A 17,001-nucleotide genomic window follows, 5' to 3' on the forward strand; every position below is an offset into this window, starting at 1 on the left:
GTTTACATATCTCCAGTCACACCTGGTTACCCAGGAGAGACTAACCCCAGGAGCTATATGAATGCTTTCCCCCCTTTCTCAGCTCTTTGTGAATGTGTGGATTCATGAAGTGATTTAAACAAATTTGCTTTTATTTCAAACCATTATTAAAGCTGATTATATTTGAGAATATAATACATGTTTTATATAGTTCTAGGAAGAAATTGTTATAAAATGGGATGAAGACATTGAGAAAAAAATGACATTGGACATTAAGAAGTTTTGGGGGAGATGAGATAATTTCCATGGAATAAGAACTGATGGCACTGAACATTATGAACGAAGAATGGACTTTTACTATCTACAACAAAAAATTAATTTACTTTCTTTTTGACAAAGTGTGTTATACAACATAGAATAGTGGTTTAAAATCGAGGCTCTGGAATCAGACTGCTTGGGTTTAATCCTGGCTCCCACTAAACCTCTCTGAGCCTCAGTTTCCTCATTGAGTAAAACGAGGCTAATCACAAGTCCTCCTTAAAATCCTTGTAAGGATTAAATTAGAAATATATTGAAGTGCTTAGTAAAAAATAATAGTAGCTATTATTATGAAGCCACGTGATATATGTCGCAACATTTTCAATAGGAATATAATTGATCCTTTCCTCCAATATGTGCTTCTTTAAAAACCTTCTTAAAGAGTTTATAGTGATAGAAAAACACCTTTATAATTCCGTGATTAACCAAAGTTTTGCTTCTCCTGACTTAAAAAAGATAATAGCTTCTGTCTCCCTTTTCTCTTTGGCTGGCAGGAACCAAGTTCTATTTTTTACAAAAGCAAGTAGGCACCTACTGTGTACAACTGTCTTCCCCAGCCAAGGTTTTCACTCTTACTTTATATTTACATATAATTACATTACATATATCACATACGCTTTTTTAGATCTATAAGCTAAACTGCTTTCAGCGTTTGGTTCGGAGAACTGCGCCCTGTCACAAGTTTAAGGAGTCTGGAGAGTAGCATCCGCTTCACTTGAGGACGTAGATACCCAGCACGGAAAAACCCTGCCTCCAGCTTTGTCCGCCTCGCCCCGCAGTCTTCCCAGGTCTCGCCCCGCCCTCCGCCACCTTCCTCCCGCCGCTCGCCCGCTGGCTCCGCCCATCCCCTTCCGCGCCTTTCTTTCCCCGGCGGGCACCGCCTCTTCTCGCGTGAGCGGAGCGGGGCGGGGCGGGAGGCGGTGGCGCCAGGGCCGTTGCTAGGATACGGCCTGCAACAGAGAAAGGGGCTGCTGCGGACGCTGCTTCCTCAGGAGCTACTTTTGCGAAACCTGTGCGACCCGAGTAGCTGCGTTTCTGAGTCAGGTAGGAGGACAGGTTCTGGCTGCCCTCCCTTGGTGCCATCCTCAGACCGCCCTTGAACCGGTAACGGGCGCTGAACTCCCAGAACTTTGTACGGGGCGCTGCTGACCCCTCCTGGGCTCTGGGGACTGCTTGGCCGCTGGAGAATGTTACACCTAAGCTTCAGAAACCTTGCAAAACGTCCCATCTTTCTTAGTCCCTTTTCTGGCTCTGCGGCTCAGGTTTGGGATTGGGAAGCAGCAGCAGCAAGGTGGAGGTGTATCTCATCTCCCACCGGAGTGCTTATCTGTGTAACCCAGATCTGGCGATAGAAGACGTGTAGACATCCATGGGGACCATTTTCAGTCTTTACTAAATAGAGAGCTTTCACACTTTCCCCCTTGGCACTCTCCTCTCCACCCATAGTCTTTGCTGCACCTCTTTAAAAACCTAAGAAATTCAACAGGTTTATTTGTTAAAAGTCAAAACTGAATCCCAGCCTTACTAGTTCCACTAACATTCTAGATATATCAGTGAAATAATGCTAATTGTAAGTGAAAGGGGGGCATTTTTGTATGCAATCATAGTAGGGACTACTTTTGGACAATTTTTTAAAGGCTAAAACATTTGTTTGAATAGGTAAACGTAAAAATGATAAAAAGTTCAAACAGTAAAAAGAATGTACAGTGAAAATCTGTTTTACACCCATGTCCTCCCCTGCGCCCTTATCTTCCACAGTTACTCTCTGCCTCCAGAAATAAGTAATTGTACCTGTACCATTGTGCCAGTAGGGGTTTTTGTTGGAGGTGATCATGGAGGAGATGTGACTGCTGGTTGACCAGTGATCTGGACTGGGGCCATCACAGGCTCCTCCCTTCTCCTTAGAATGTACCTCCCACCCTCTGTGCCCCTGCTAGGGGCTGCTTCAAGGACCCAGCCTTGAGAGAGTAATGTGTTATTGGGACCATCTGGACTGAATTCCTGACTGAACCCAGTAAAGGTCCTGTAAACTCCTTAAGATTCTGGCTGTTGGGTCCAGAGATCTACTGTCTTGCAGCTGCCAAAGATCAGCCTTGTTTGTAAGTTCCTTGCTTCTTAAATTTGCCACCTACCATTCTGGAATGCCGCTTCTTTCTTTGGTTTCTCCTTGCATTCCGTGTATGGGGCCCAGTTTCAAATTTAACCCTGAGGGGCTCTAGAGGCTGTGAACCACAGCTTTGCTTTTCTACTTACCTGAATCGTCAAGTATGTAGCTTTAAGAATTGGCTTAGCATAACTCATTTGAGATTCACCCATGTTGTGTGTATCGATAGTTTATTCCTTTCTTACTGATGAGTAGTAGTCCATTTTATGAATGTCTCATATGTGCATCCATGCCTCAACTAAGGAACATTAGTGTTGTTTCCGATTTTTTGGTGATTAAGAATAAAGCTTTATGGGGGCGTCTGGGGGGCTCAGTCTGTTAAGTGTCTGACTTCAGCTCAGGTCATGATCTCATGGTTTGTGGGTTCCAGCCCCCCACTAGGCTCTGTGCTGACAGCCCAGAGTTCAGAGCCTGGAGCCTTCTTCAGATTCTGTGTCTGTCTCTCTCTGCCCCTCTCTTGCTCACACTGTTTCTTTCTCTCAAAAATAGACATTTAAAAAATTTAAGAAAAAAATAAAACCTTTATGAACTTTTGGGTACAGATTTCATATGAGTATGATGTTTCATTTCCTCTGGGTAAAGGACACAGATTTCTGGGTCATATGATAAGCATATGTTTAATGTTATAAGAAAACTGACAGGCATTTTAAATAGCATACTAATTTTTGTTTCCACCATCAAGGTATAAGAGTTCCACTTGTCTTCATACTCACTCACACTTCCTATTGTTGGGCTAATTTTATTTATTTGTTTGTTTGTTTGAAGTACCACTTCTTTAATAACGAATGGCATGCTTGTTCCCAGGGCCAGGGCTAGAATGAGGCAACTGGGTGGCAAATTCAGCAGGCATCTATTTTCAGGTGCACCTACAAGTACAGCACAGAGCAGGTGCTGCCTCACACCTGTGCTGCTGAGTCCTCGCCCTGCTTGTTTGCCTTCTGAATGATATTCTTTGATGACTTACCTCTTTAAGTATTTTACTCATTTTTAAACTGTTATTCTTTTCTTGTTGATTTTTGAGAGTTCTTTATATATTCTGGTTACAAGTCCTTGATCAGATATGAGCTTTGAAAAAAATTGTCCCCCAGGCTATGGTTTGTCCTTTTATTCTTCTAGTTGTGTTTTTAGAAGAGCAGAAGTTCTTGATTTGTTGCTGTTGCTGTTTTAGAAGATGACATCTTAGCCATTTTAGGGGGAGGAGGACGACCCACCAATAGAGACAAAAACATGACCCCAGCCTCTCTGAAGGGATGGGAGGAGTGTGTTTGCTAGGGGTCAGGGCTTCGTTATGAGATTCTCTCTCATCAGGCCATTGTTTCCCATTATGGGAGAAAATAACCAAAAGGAAGATTTTTTTATTTTGTGGGCGAGAGCCTAAAGAGGTTTCTTGAACGTTTTAAAAATTGAGCTTTTGTTCAGTTTTTTTCTCATTTCACTTTTTCTCTTTATTGCTTTGGAATTTAGCAGTTCTTTTTTTTATATTCTTTTATTTATTTTAGAGACAGGGAGAGACAGTAGGAATAGGGGAGGGTCAGAGAGAGAGAGGGAGACACAGAATGTGAAGCAGGCTCCAGGCTCTGAGCTAGCTGTCAGCACAGAGCCCAATGCGGGACTCGAACCCACAAACTGTGAGATCATGACCTGAGCCGAAGCTGGACGCTTAACTGACTGAGCCACCCAGGCACCCCTGCTTTGGAATTTAAAACTTTATTTCAGTTTTTATTGGTTGTACCTGAAATTCACCTATGCATATTTAATTTGACAAAGTCTAGGGCTAAGGATATCATATCCCTCAATTTTGTGAACAGTATAAGGATTTGAGAACAGTTCACACTCACCTTTCCCTTCCCAATTACATATTGCTATTGTCTAATAATTTTCTGTTATTTTGTGTTGATAGTGTTTGGGGTTTACTCATAAGCTTATTATTTATTTGTTCACCCTTCCTTTTGCACTTTGGAATTCCTTTGAACCCGTTTCCCTCCATCAAGTGTATCCTTTACGCGTTCCTTTAGAGTAGATATCTTGGTGGTAACTTGCTTTTAAATGCTTCAAAAGATAATTTTGCTAGGTGCACAATTCTAGGTTGATAGTTCCCCTCTTTTAATTAGTCCTTTGTGCCTTGGCTTCTATAATTCTAATGAGAAATCTACAGTGACTTTACTTTTTTCCTTTGTATTAATATTAGCAAATTAATGTAATTCAAAAAAGTAGATGCTATGTCCTTTATCACTGTATGCTTTCCAGACCTGTCTTTGTTAATCTGTAATGTAATTACAATATATATGACTTTGAATTATGTTTACTTACCCTGTTAAGTGTATATTTATGTTATGCTTCTTGGATCTTTGGATCCATATTTTTCATCAGGTTTGTAAAATTCTCAGCCATTACCTTTAAAAATGTTTTCTGTCTTCCACCTTTTTGTTTTCTCTGGGGTTCCAATTGGACATATACTAGATCAGGGGCTGGCAGACTTTTTCTGAAAAGAGCTTCTCTGTGCAGTCACTGTTGCATATTCTTTGTTGTTTTTTATTTTAAAAGTACAAGACCATTCTCGGCTCACAGTAAGATCTACTTAGCAGTAAAATATGCTAGACTTTCTTTTTCTCTTTCACATGGCCCTCAATCTCTCATACTTTTCATCTCCTTATCTCTTCGCAGTGTTCTAAATAAAATCTTTTTATTTATCTTCTAGTTTATTAATAATTCTCTCTTCAGCTCTATTGCTATATTCATTGAATTCAATAAGTGTATCTTTTATTCCAGATATTCCATACTTCTGGAAATGTGTCATCTAGTAGCCAGAGAAGGTTATTGTTAGCCCAAAACACAGCTTTCCCACCTCACTACCGGCTAAGTTTTAGTCTGCCCCCTGCTGGGCCACTTCTCCCAGCCTCCCTCCCAGCCTCCCTCCCAGCCTCCCTCCCAACCTCCCTCCCAGCCTCCCTTCCCTCCTTCCTCCCACCCTCCTTTCCTGGCTGCCACCTTTTAAAGGCAAGCTTCCTGCACTACTGGCTCTCCACTGCGCAGCTCCTGCGCCTGCAGCTGGGCGGTGGGCTGCCCCGGGCCACCCTGGCCCCAGCCCCTGGATGCTGTCCTTCTGTCTCCCAGGCCAAAGCTCTTGGTTGCTATAGCTCAAGCCCTAGTCAGCTCCGAGGTCCACTCACAGTTGTTTGTCTATCTGTTTGTTCTGGGGAACAGAGGGCATTGGAGACCTCTGCTACACTTGGGGAGAGCAAAGCTACTATGAAGACTGTGTACTGTCTAGGGTCCGGTTGCTGTGGGGCCTGGGCCGGCAGATTCCGTGGAGCTCCTAATCAATTGTAATCGCAGAAACATAAAACCTGTGTTCGGCTGTGTTTAGAAGAAAAAGTATTCAAATTAGTCCTTTCACAGGCATTGTTCATTGCCTAAGGAAGAGGTGACAAGATATTTTAAAATATTTTTAAATATATTCTTGACAGTGGATTTCTCTCGAATTTATTGTGCTTTGACGTCCTCTTTTGGTGTAACTTTTACTTTCTGTGGTGTTTTTATTAAAAATTCACCAATGTTTTTTACCTGATGCCATTACTAAAATCATCAGTATTTTTAAAAACTCATGAGCAACATTGCACTATGTTTACCTGCAATGAATTTGATATTTGGTATAGAGATTTTTATGTGTGATAAATGTATTTATGTTTCTTGGTTCAGGAAAATGTCTGATCAGGAAGAAGAATCCGGTGCTCAGAAAATTGTCAACACATCAGAAGACGATGATACTTTCAGGAGTACCACCATTCCAGTTCTCTCAGCAGAGCGTCCGGAGTCAGACCAAACTCGAGATAATGAATCTGAAGTAGAACCGTCCGGTGAGGACCATGACACACATGTGGAGGAGGAACGTAGCGGGAGCTTATCAAGCCTGGAACCAAACGAGGAAGGACAACCCATGGAAGAGGTTATGCAGCCCAAACGTGTTTCATATTCTCCAAGACATTCCGCAAAGCACTGTGTAACCGAATATGATAATGCAATGCTGTCGGGCAAACGGGATTCAAGCGTTGGATCCCTGACATTTCTGAGTAGAGTACAAGCCATAAAGGAATCTCTGAAAACATCAATGAAAGATGCCTTAGCAACAGGTATTACCTAGGGAAGATAGGGTATTTCTTTACCTCATTTTGAAGAATGTTTACTCTTTAAAATTTGCTTAAGATTAGTTTTAGATTTGCTATTACTATACTTTCCCTCTCCCTTTCCCTTAGCCACCAGATTTCTTTAGCTACTACCGTTGGATCCTTAATTATGTGTGAAGCTTCTCTATTCTGCAGGATACTATTTTCCCAAAAGAGATGAACACTATTAAATTTTATGTTGATATTTATCTGTTTTTCCCAAGTAGAGTAGATTTTTAAAATGTTTAGGGACCGAGTCTTGAGTAGAACTGTAATTCTTTGACATGCCTCTTTGGAATTAACTGTTCATAGCAGGCAAGAAAGAGTTGGAATTTGACTCAGATTTCCTAGTTCTACTCTAGTGCTCATTCCTCACATCTTATTACTTTTACATATTTCTATACTTCTGCTTAGTGTTAACTTTATGTTTAGCTTCAGAAGAACTGTTATTGTCTTGCATTATAGGTTAATTTTAAAGGCATAATGCTGATGGCATGTAGGAGTTACTACTACATTGTTAGTGAAAAGCCACAGTGGAGTAGCAAGAAGGGGGCTGCACGTAGAACCATCCTAGTTGGGTGATTCACAGATTGGCCCTCCTCTCTCTTGCCTGTAAGTTTTGGAATTGTTCATCCATAGGGTGGAGAACATGGCTATCATTTAACAACAGCAGCTTCGTTTGGCTGGTAAAATGTAGCTTTTGAATCCAGTGGGGCAGTTTACCCTTGGGTGGTGTGTCCATACAAGTAGAGAATAAGGAGGAGGAAGGAGAAGAAAATAATCAAGCCCAATTACACGTGACTGAAGCTGTTATCCTTCAGTTTCATTATTCACCAAAAATTTAGGCTCCATTTGTTTGCAATCTCTACATCCAACTTGGGTCTCGAACTCATAACCCTGAAATCAAGAGTCGCATACCCTACCAGCTGAACTAGCCAGGTGCCTCTGGGCTCTATATTTTGATATTTCTGTGATTTCCTGATACTGTAGCTTTTAACACATGGTGATTAAGATAAAATTGTCTTGGTCCTGTGCTTCCTGAGGTCACAAATTCCTTCACATAACTCTCCTTCTCAAAGCTTAGGAAGTCACTGCTATGAAAAATTTTAAATTATTAACCATAGGATTTTGAATCTATAAAACAACGAAAATAGCCTTCTGATAATTTAATGTCTGTGGAAGTGTTTTCTTTGTTGATGGCTGTGAAAAACAATCTCAACCTTAGCATCAACAATGCCTAGTTAAATTTCATTTTAAGATTATTCATAAATGTCTCATTTAGCTGTATGAAAACTGTCATGTGTCAGGCATCTAGGAATATACAAAACTTACTGGCCTACAGTGTGCAGTCTACCCTCGACCTTACTTATTATGTCTTCTCTGTTGTAATTTAAAGTTTATAGATGTAAAAGAAGAAGGTTTACCCCATTATTATCAGCTTTTAAATACTATGTTTCCCTCCTATAATTTGTGAACAGATAATCATTTTATAATAAGTTTTTCTTTATCAACATGTGTCTTGATTACCTATTTTATAAAATGTATAGTGAGCCATATAATGTCCATTTTTGTGAAAAATAGATTTGTGTACAGTTATTCTAGATATTTGTAATGATCAGTGACTTTCTGCGTTGCATTTTGGCAATATAGACATAAATCAATTATGGAAAGATGAATGGGGCACCTGGGTGGCCCAGTCAGTTAGGCACCCAACTCTTGCTTTCGGCTCAGGTCATGATCTCATGGTTTGTGAGTTCAAACCCCGCAAAGGGCTCTGCACTGACAGTGTGGAGTCTGCTTGTGATTCTCCCTCTGTCTGTACTTCCTCTGCTCACTTGCTCTCTCTCTCTCTCTCTCTCAAAATAAAGAAGCATTTAAAAAATTATGGGAAGAGGAATGGACTTAGTATTAGATACCTTTTACTTTGAAATTTTTTTTTATTGAATTTTCTTAACTTCATGAATGTACACTGATTTACTAATGATGCTATCAGTGTGTAATTAAAGTATGCACATTCATAAGTTCAGGGACACCCTCTAGGTCTTAGGTCTTCCCCTTCCAATACTCAGTACTCAAAATGCCTGAGTTTCTGAGATGTTCCTATGTTTATACCTGAATAACATAATAACAAATTAGTACCAATTAATACCAGTATAACATGAGATATTGGGAATCTTTAAGAGCAGTTTGGCTTCATTTCTTATTTCTTGTGGTATTCTGAGCAAAGACAAAGAGGTAGGCCTGAAAATGCTTAGTCCTCATAGCAGAGTATAGAAAAAAGATACGAACTTTAGGCTAACGTCGGGGGAGCAGGTATTGACTACTGACGCTAATTCTTGAGATTGTGAATTAATTTTTAAAACCAAAACTGAATGTCCCTGCTCATAGAATTTGAAAAGTAATTCTTATCATGGAGATGCAGTGGGGGAGAAGCAACCTGCATTCTGTGTGATTAAAAATTGTTCCATAATTTTCTATCTGCTTATGGACTGTAGGTTGCTGACCCTTGCTTTTGACTAGGATTCTTTCTTTTCTCTTTTTATCTACAGTAAAAGTCATACTTTTTCCTGTGGGCCAGGAAATTATAATGCCTTTTAAAATAGACTCCATTGTAAAGTACCTCAAGGATCATTTTTCTTACCTATTAAGCATCCCATCTAATATACTGCAGATAAGATATTCAGGTAAGCTTGGAAGCTAATAAAACTTAACAAGACTTCTTTAGTTTTAACATGTCAAGTAACCAAGATCTTTAATTTGTTAAATGAAATATCTTGATATCTACGATTTGAACATTATATTGTGATCATTCAGCTCATTTTTACTGAGTGCATATTTGCTCTAAATACTTTGCTAAGAACTGAAGATATAGAGAAACATGAAACAAAACTTTGTTCTCAGGTTGTCTACAGACTAGTCAGAAAGATGATATACGCAATAGTTAGCACAAAATGGGCAAATGTTTTAATGGAGACATGCTCAGAAAGCTCTGAGAACAGAGAGGAAGGAAACTGAGAGACTGCAGAGAGCTTCATTTAGTAAAAGTGACAATACGTGTGCTAAGTCCCAAAGAGCTGAGAAAACCTAGAACTTCAGGGAAGTGGTAAGAAGTTTAGAGTGGCTGGAAGTAGATTCTGTGTGGTGAGTCGGAGGCCGTGAGGTTGAAAGAAGTAGAGAAGGATGAGCATAAGAAGAGGACTAAAAATCATTTATTTATCAGTCTTTATACAGTAAGGTGAATTCACATTCCACATATTTATATTTTGTGGGCAATTTTGGACAGCCCACTTTATAGTAGCTTTGTGTCATGAGAGGATTTAATCTTTGTAAATGGGATACAATTAGCAAGACCATAATAGCTAAATAAATGTTTCGATAGAATATATCTGCACAGATCCTAATATCTTCATTTTAAAAGCTTTGGTACAAACTTATAAAGATGCTACAAAAAAGTTTCCAGAGAAATAAGAACATTTTTTGTGGGGAAAACCCTAAACACTAAAAAGGAGTAAGCCATACCTATTAAGTTCCTCATTGTCAAATCAGAGAAAATAATCAGTTCAATTTCAAAATTATTTTTAGAAAACTATTATAATGAATGTGCTATAATACTAAGATGTTCATGTATTCAAGCAACTTATTATTAAAGCGTGGTTAGGGAAACAACACTGAAATTAAAGCTTATTAGTAATAACAATCATGATAGTTAATTTATGGATACGTACTGTGTGCTAATCCTATAAAATGTTTTGCCTGTGTTAACACATTATCATTCAACCCACACAACAACACTTTGATGTAGGTATTATTAATTAACTTTTTTTTTGAAATAAGGAAACAAAAGCTTGGGAATCTTGCACAAATTCATACCGTTAATGATTGGCAGAGTCTGAACATAAATATAGGTATGACTCCAAAAAGGAATTGGAAATTGCTTGGCATTGTCTATAAGGTGAAATTCAAAACTGCAGAAGAGAGAGCTCTTTGAGACTGGAGTAGCTAGCTAGTGATACCTGAGACTCTCTTTGTTCTTTGCATTTCATGACCTTTCTTCTTTATGTGTAAGTGTAAGTGTAAGCATCACTGGATAACAGGTTTATGTTAGCCATGATAGTAAAAGAGCTTGATTCTATGTCAACCACCCACTTTAAGACAGGTGCTTTCTTCTAGTTGGAGTTCAAATTTGGTGGGACTAAACCTACTATATAAACTAGAGAAATGAAGAGGGCTCTGGGAATCTATATTAGTTTCTGATAGCTGTCATAACAACCACAAGCGTAGTAACTTAAAGCAACACATGATTTCTCTTATTGCTTTGGAGGCCAGAAATCCTAGATCAGTTTCACTCAGATGAAGCCACGATACAGGCAGGGCTGTTCTCCCTCTGGAGGTTCTGGGGACAGTCTGCTCCCCTGTCTTTTCCTGCTTCTACAGTTGTATACCTTGCATTCATTGGCTCGCGGGCCCTTCCTCCATCGTTAAAGCAAGCAGTAGAACATCTTCAAATCTCTCTGATTCTGTCTTATCATCTTCTCTATAGTCAAATCTCCCTTCCTCTATAAAGGCATTTGTGATTACATTTAGGGCCTACTTAGATAAAGATATTAGTTAAAAATTTTAACTTAATAAGATGTACAGTCATCTTTGCCATATGAGGTAATATTCATAGGTTCTGGAGATTAGGACGGGGATACCTTCTGGGGCCATTATTCAACCTGTTACAGAGCCTATATAACAGTCATGTTAATTTTCTAAGTTAAGAATGTGGGGGTGTGAAATTGAAACTCAAGGATCTTTATACTTTCTTAAACATAGCTAAAATAGACGGGTGGTGTCTGATATATTTCTAAGAATTAATGTAACAAAACCTTTGCCATTTTCAAATTCCTAATTGTAATTTAGGATAACTGTGCATTGGAAGAATCATATAGATTCTATCAAAACAGCAGCCAATAACATTACACATATTTTTTTATTCCTTAAAATAGAGAAATAAAATTGGAGTCTATATAGAATAAACCAATGAAGAGGGACAAGAGTAAAAAAGATATAATACCATAAGAATAAAGTCATATACATTTTTTCCAGCAAAAAGCTGAGACTTAACTCACTTTTTCATGAATTTATTTATATGAGTTCTTGATTATAGAAACAGGGAAGAATTCTTTGGAACTCTGATATATGCTTTTCTGTCTTGGAGAGAAGAGTGGGTATTAAAATAATCAAAATTTTCCTTAAATAGATATGTCTTGTGCTTACACACACTGATTTTTTTTTAGAGAATCAATGTTTAGAATATTATTTTACTCATAGAATATGTTTTTATTTTTAAGTATCTATAGAATTGCATGCTGCATGCTTATTATATATTTGTATTTTTGATGAGAAATCCTATGAGAGTTACAGCTTTACTTATAATGCTGAATTCTTGCTTCTTAACTCTTCCCATTGTGGAGTTTTCTGTACTAACATTACAGTAAGGGGTGGACGTCATCCATAGTCTATTCAGTAATTAAACTATATGTGTCCATAGAATTATCTTTGATGTTTTCCGTCCCCTTAAAAATGAATACGTATAGTTATTTCTTTGTCATACACTTCTTATAATTTCATATCATTTTTAGGAATGATCCTTAAAAACAATGAGACCCTACTACAACATGGAGTTAAGCCACAGGATATTGTACTGGTGGAAATCTTTTCTACAGATCCAGACCTATTTCCAATCAAAAGAATAGATGGATTAGAGGATGCCTCCCGCATCATAACTGTCAGAGTACAAACTGGTCAGTTATATGATGTCTTTTAGATAAAGTGTTTTATTAGAGCCCCTTTGTAGGTGAACTTTCATTCAGTCTTGGTTTTTCCCTCCTCAGGTATTGCTCAGTACCAGGATGTAGCTGTTGAGATTATAAAATCTGACTTTCACAAACCATTTCTTGGTGGATTCAGACATAGAATAACAGGAATAGAATATCACAATGCTGGAACACAAACTGTACCTAAAAAAATTCCCGAAAAAGACTATGTATTTTGTAGGGATACACAGGTAATATTTTTATTTTTCAATGTAGATTTTTGGAACTGCAGAATCAACAAATGTTCTGTATGCCTCTCTAAAGTTAAAATCTTCCCCATCTGCCATGACGTGGATGAAGGTGGAGGGTATTATGGTAAGTGAAATAAGTGTGTCAGAGAAAAGATAAATACTATATGATTTCATATGTGGAATTTAAGAAACAAACAGGTGAAGGGGAAAAGAAAGAGAGAGGGCAAACCAAAAAACACTCTTAACTATAGATAACAAACTGATGGTGATCAGAGGGAAGTGGGTGGGGGGATGGGTTGAATAGGTAATGGGGATTAGGAGTATACTTGTGATGACCACTGGGTGTTGTTTGGAAGCGTTGAATAACTATACTGTACACCTGGAACTAGTATTACATTGTGTCTTAACTAGAATTTAAATAAAAACTTAAAAAATTAACATCTTCCAAGGACTTATATAGCAATTAGTAACAGAAAATTTACTAACCAGATAGGAAAGTATGCTCTTTACTCATTTATATGTGTATATAGTGGGTATCTGGATTTTTATGTTTTTATTTTAGACAGTTTTTCAGAGAAAAAAGCTCCAGCAAACTACAAATACAACATCCACACAGATGACTAAAATTGGGGTGTATGTATCAAATATGACTGACAAACTGGTAACACCAGGAAAATATTTTTCGGCAGCAGAATACCATGCTCAAAGATTACAGGCGGTAAGATAACTTTTATTATGAGTGAATGCTAAAAATGAAGTAAATGAGCCAGCTGTTCTGTGTGTATTTGCCTGTGTTTCTCTGTGCCACACTAGCTGACGAAGAAAACCTACATGAGGGCTGTTAAAGGAAAAATTATTCATAACACATATTAAAGATGGTAAGGCAGACCTTATTCAAAAGGGGCTACTCCAATGGAGTTTTGTAGTAGGGAAGAGAGATTGCGCTCAACTCCAAAGGCAAGGAAAACTGGGAATTTATAGCCAAGGAGTAGAGTAGGAGTCAATGGATGGGCAATTACTATGAAAACATGAGAGGGGAATGGGAGATGCTGGCTAAACCACTCTGCTGGGATTTTTGCTGAAGCCAGGCCAGAGTGACTAGGCACCATCTGGCAGGTTGGAGGAGGATGAGGAACCCGAGCAAATATTGAGGACGATCACATACTGAGGGTGGGGATTCTGGCTAAACTGACTTCCCAGGATTCTGTTAAAATTGAACAATGCAGAGATGAACACAGAAGCCCAAAAGTTGAGGCCTAGTTGATAAACTGCCTGATTAGAGTTTGGTCAAGGAGAGAATTTTTATCAGTGTGAATCATATTTCACGGGTATTAAAAGCAGTTGTTATCCCCACTCTCCCCTGGTTAAAGGAACCAGAATTCTCAATGCTCCTAATCCCTCCCTTTCCCTTAGGGATTCCCAAGGGTTTTGTGTGTTACCCTTGGCCATTGTTAGTTTTGTCTACCTCTGTCCCTTAACCTAACTTCTCTGTCGCTTGGCCTTAATGTCTGGGATAGTAGAATCACCTAGGGATTTTTCCAGAGTAATTGAAACCAAGAGCATACTAAAGTCTGTTTTCTCTGATATTGATAAGGTTGCCACTTCAAATATTTTAAGTTATTGTTTGCATGGTCTTTTTCTATCCTTTTACTTTGAACCTATTTGAGTCTGAATCTGGAGTATATCTCTTGTAGACAGCATGTAATTGGATCTTGTCTTTATATCTAGTCTGATAATCTCTACCTTGCAATTGGAGTGTTTAATACATTTATATTTAATGTACTTATTGATAAGGTTGGATTATATCAGCCATTTGCTATTTGTTTTCTGTATATGTCTTTCTTTTTCTTTTACTGTCTTCTTTTATGTTAAATAGATATTTTCTAATGTACCCTTTTAATGCTTTTTTAAAATTTAAAACCTTTATTTTTAGGGTAATATATACTTTAAAAAATATACAATCAATGATTTTTACTATATAAGTAGAATTATACAACTGTTACCACAATCAATTTTAGTACATTTTCATCATCTTGGAAAAAAAATCCTGGACCTAATAGCTGTCAATCCCTATTTCCTTTCAATCTTTTCTGCCTTAGGAAACCACTGATCTACTTTTTGCCGCGACTGATATGCCTATTGTGCATATTTCATATACAGGGTATCCTACAATATGCAGTATTTTGTGATTGGCTATTTTTAAACTTAGCATAATGTTTTCATGGCTCATCCATGTTGTGACAGTCATCAATACTTCATTCTTTTATACTGCCGAATAATACTCCATTATATGTACTCAACTGGATATACCTATTGTATCTATGCCAGTGTATATACTGTATTTTATTTACTGGTTGATGGACATTTGGGCCGTTTCCACTTATTGTCTCTTAGTAATAAAGCTACCACAAACATTTGTGTACTAATTTTTATGTGGACATATGTTTTCATTTCTCTTGGATATATGTCTTAGGAGTATAATTCCTGGATCATATGGTGAGTATATGTTTAACCATTTTAAGGAACTGTCAGACTATTTTCCAAAGCAGCTGAACCATTTTATGTTCCCCTATCAGTATACGAGGATTCTAATATCTTCGCATCCTCATCAACACTTGTAATTGTCTGTCCTTTTCATTATAGCTATTCTAATAAGTGTGAAGGGAGGGCTCATTTGGTTTTGATCTGCATTCTGATGGCTAATGATATTGAATATCTTTTTATGTACCTGTTAGCAACTTGTTTGTATTCTTTGAAATGTATATTCAGATCCTTTGCCATTTTTAACTGGGTTTTCTTCTTTATTTTTATTTTTTTTTTAAACTAATTTTTCGAGTTATTTCCTAAGTGGTTGTTCTAGTGTAATCTAGGGATTACAATATACTTCTCAGTTTATAACAATATACTTGGCATTAATACTAACTAAAATCCAATAAAATACACAAATTTTCCTCTAATAGAACTTAAATTTCATCCCTTCTCCTTTGTGCTATCACTGTCATACAAATTTATACACTCTTTGTATATTTTAAGTTCTAAAACTCCTTTTATAATTACTGTTTTATGTAGTTGTCTTTTAAATAAGTTAACCATTGGGTGCCTGGGTGGTGCAGTCAGTTAAGCATCCGATTTTGGCTCAGGTCATGATCTTGTGGTTTGTGGGTTCGAGCCCCACATTAGGTTCTGTGCTGACAGCTCAGAGCCTGGAGCCTGCTTCGGATTCTGTTTCTCCCTCTGTCTCTGCCCCTCCTCTGCTTGTGTTCTGTCTCCCTCACCCTGTCTCAAAAATAAACAAATATTTTTTTTAAAAAAGCTAATTGTGGGGCGCCTGGGTGGCTCAGTCGGTTAAGCCTCCGGCTTCGGCTCAGGTCAGATCTCATGTTCGTGGGTTCGAGCCCTGCGTCGGGCTCTGTGCAGACAGCTAGCTCAGAGCATGGAGCTTGCTTCCGGTTCTGTGTCTCCTTCTCTCTCTGCCCCTCCCCCTCTCATGCTCTATCTCTCTGTATCAAAAATAAATAAAACAATAAAAAAAGCTAATTATAGAAAAGAAGATACATTGCCCTTGATATTTACGTATCTAATTACCTTTTCTGGTGCTGTTTGTTTCTTCATTTGGGCTGAAATTAGTATCTCGTGTCATTTCCTTTCAGTCTAAAGAGCTGCTGTATTTCTTGTGTATGCTTGTTTGCTTGATGGTATCCTAAATGTCTCTGTTCATTTACCTTATTTTTTTCCCACCTCCTTAGGTTGGATAACTTCTAGTGATGTATCATCACATTTATTATTTTTATTATTATTGCCCATTCAGATCTGTTTTTGAGACTGTTCGATAGGTTTTCATTCTATTAAAATCTCAAAATTTTCATTTGATTCTCTTTTTTTTTTTTTTCTGGCACCAAATAAACATACATTCATGTTTATTCATTGTTTTTATAATGATGGTGATTTAGGGTTACAATGTGTTTGTTAAGCAATTTTTCATTAGAATACACATTTAGTGGAAAAGATGCTTTATGACAATAGAATTCAAAACAAATGGCCTGTTTCAGGACTTAGTTTCTCTATATCTTTTGTTTTTTTTTTCTGTTTAATTAGTTTTACTCAGCAGTAGCTTTATTTTATTTTTTAATTTTTTTCATAATATTTTATTGTCAAATTGTTTTCCATACAACACCCAGTGCTCTTCCCCTCAAGTGCCCTCCACCATCACCACCACCTGTCTTCCCCCCTCCCCCCTCCCCCCCAACCCTCAGTTCATTCTCAGCATTCAATAGTCTCTCAAGTTCTGCATCCCTCTCTCTCCCCAACTCTCTCTCCCTCCTCCGTTC

General features: G+C 38.0%; 1 protein-coding gene across 1 annotated transcript in view; it reads left to right on the top strand.

Annotated features, from left to right (window-relative positions):
- Window positions 1–6,164: 6,164 nt before the first annotated feature.
- The window catches only part of IQUB (IQ motif and ubiquitin domain containing), a 47,366-nt gene continuing 36,529 nt past the window's right edge, over window positions 6,165–17,001 (top strand). The window contains exons 1-5 of the mRNA XM_029924113.1: window positions 6,165–6,591; window positions 9,174–9,308; window positions 12,249–12,410; window positions 12,501–12,673; window positions 13,236–13,391. Of these exons, the coding sequence (XP_029779973.1) occupies window positions 6,165–6,591; window positions 9,174–9,308; window positions 12,249–12,410; window positions 12,501–12,673; window positions 13,236–13,391 (1,053 nt within the window). The remainder of the gene's footprint in view (window positions 6,592–9,173; window positions 9,309–12,248; window positions 12,411–12,500; window positions 12,674–13,235; window positions 13,392–17,001) is intronic.

Source organism: Suricata suricatta, chromosome 2 (assembly GCF_006229205.1).
Source record: "Suricata suricatta isolate VVHF042 chromosome 2, meerkat_22Aug2017_6uvM2_HiC, whole genome shotgun sequence".
NCBI classification, from domain to species: Eukaryota; Metazoa; Chordata; class Mammalia; order Carnivora; family Herpestidae; genus Suricata; species Suricata suricatta.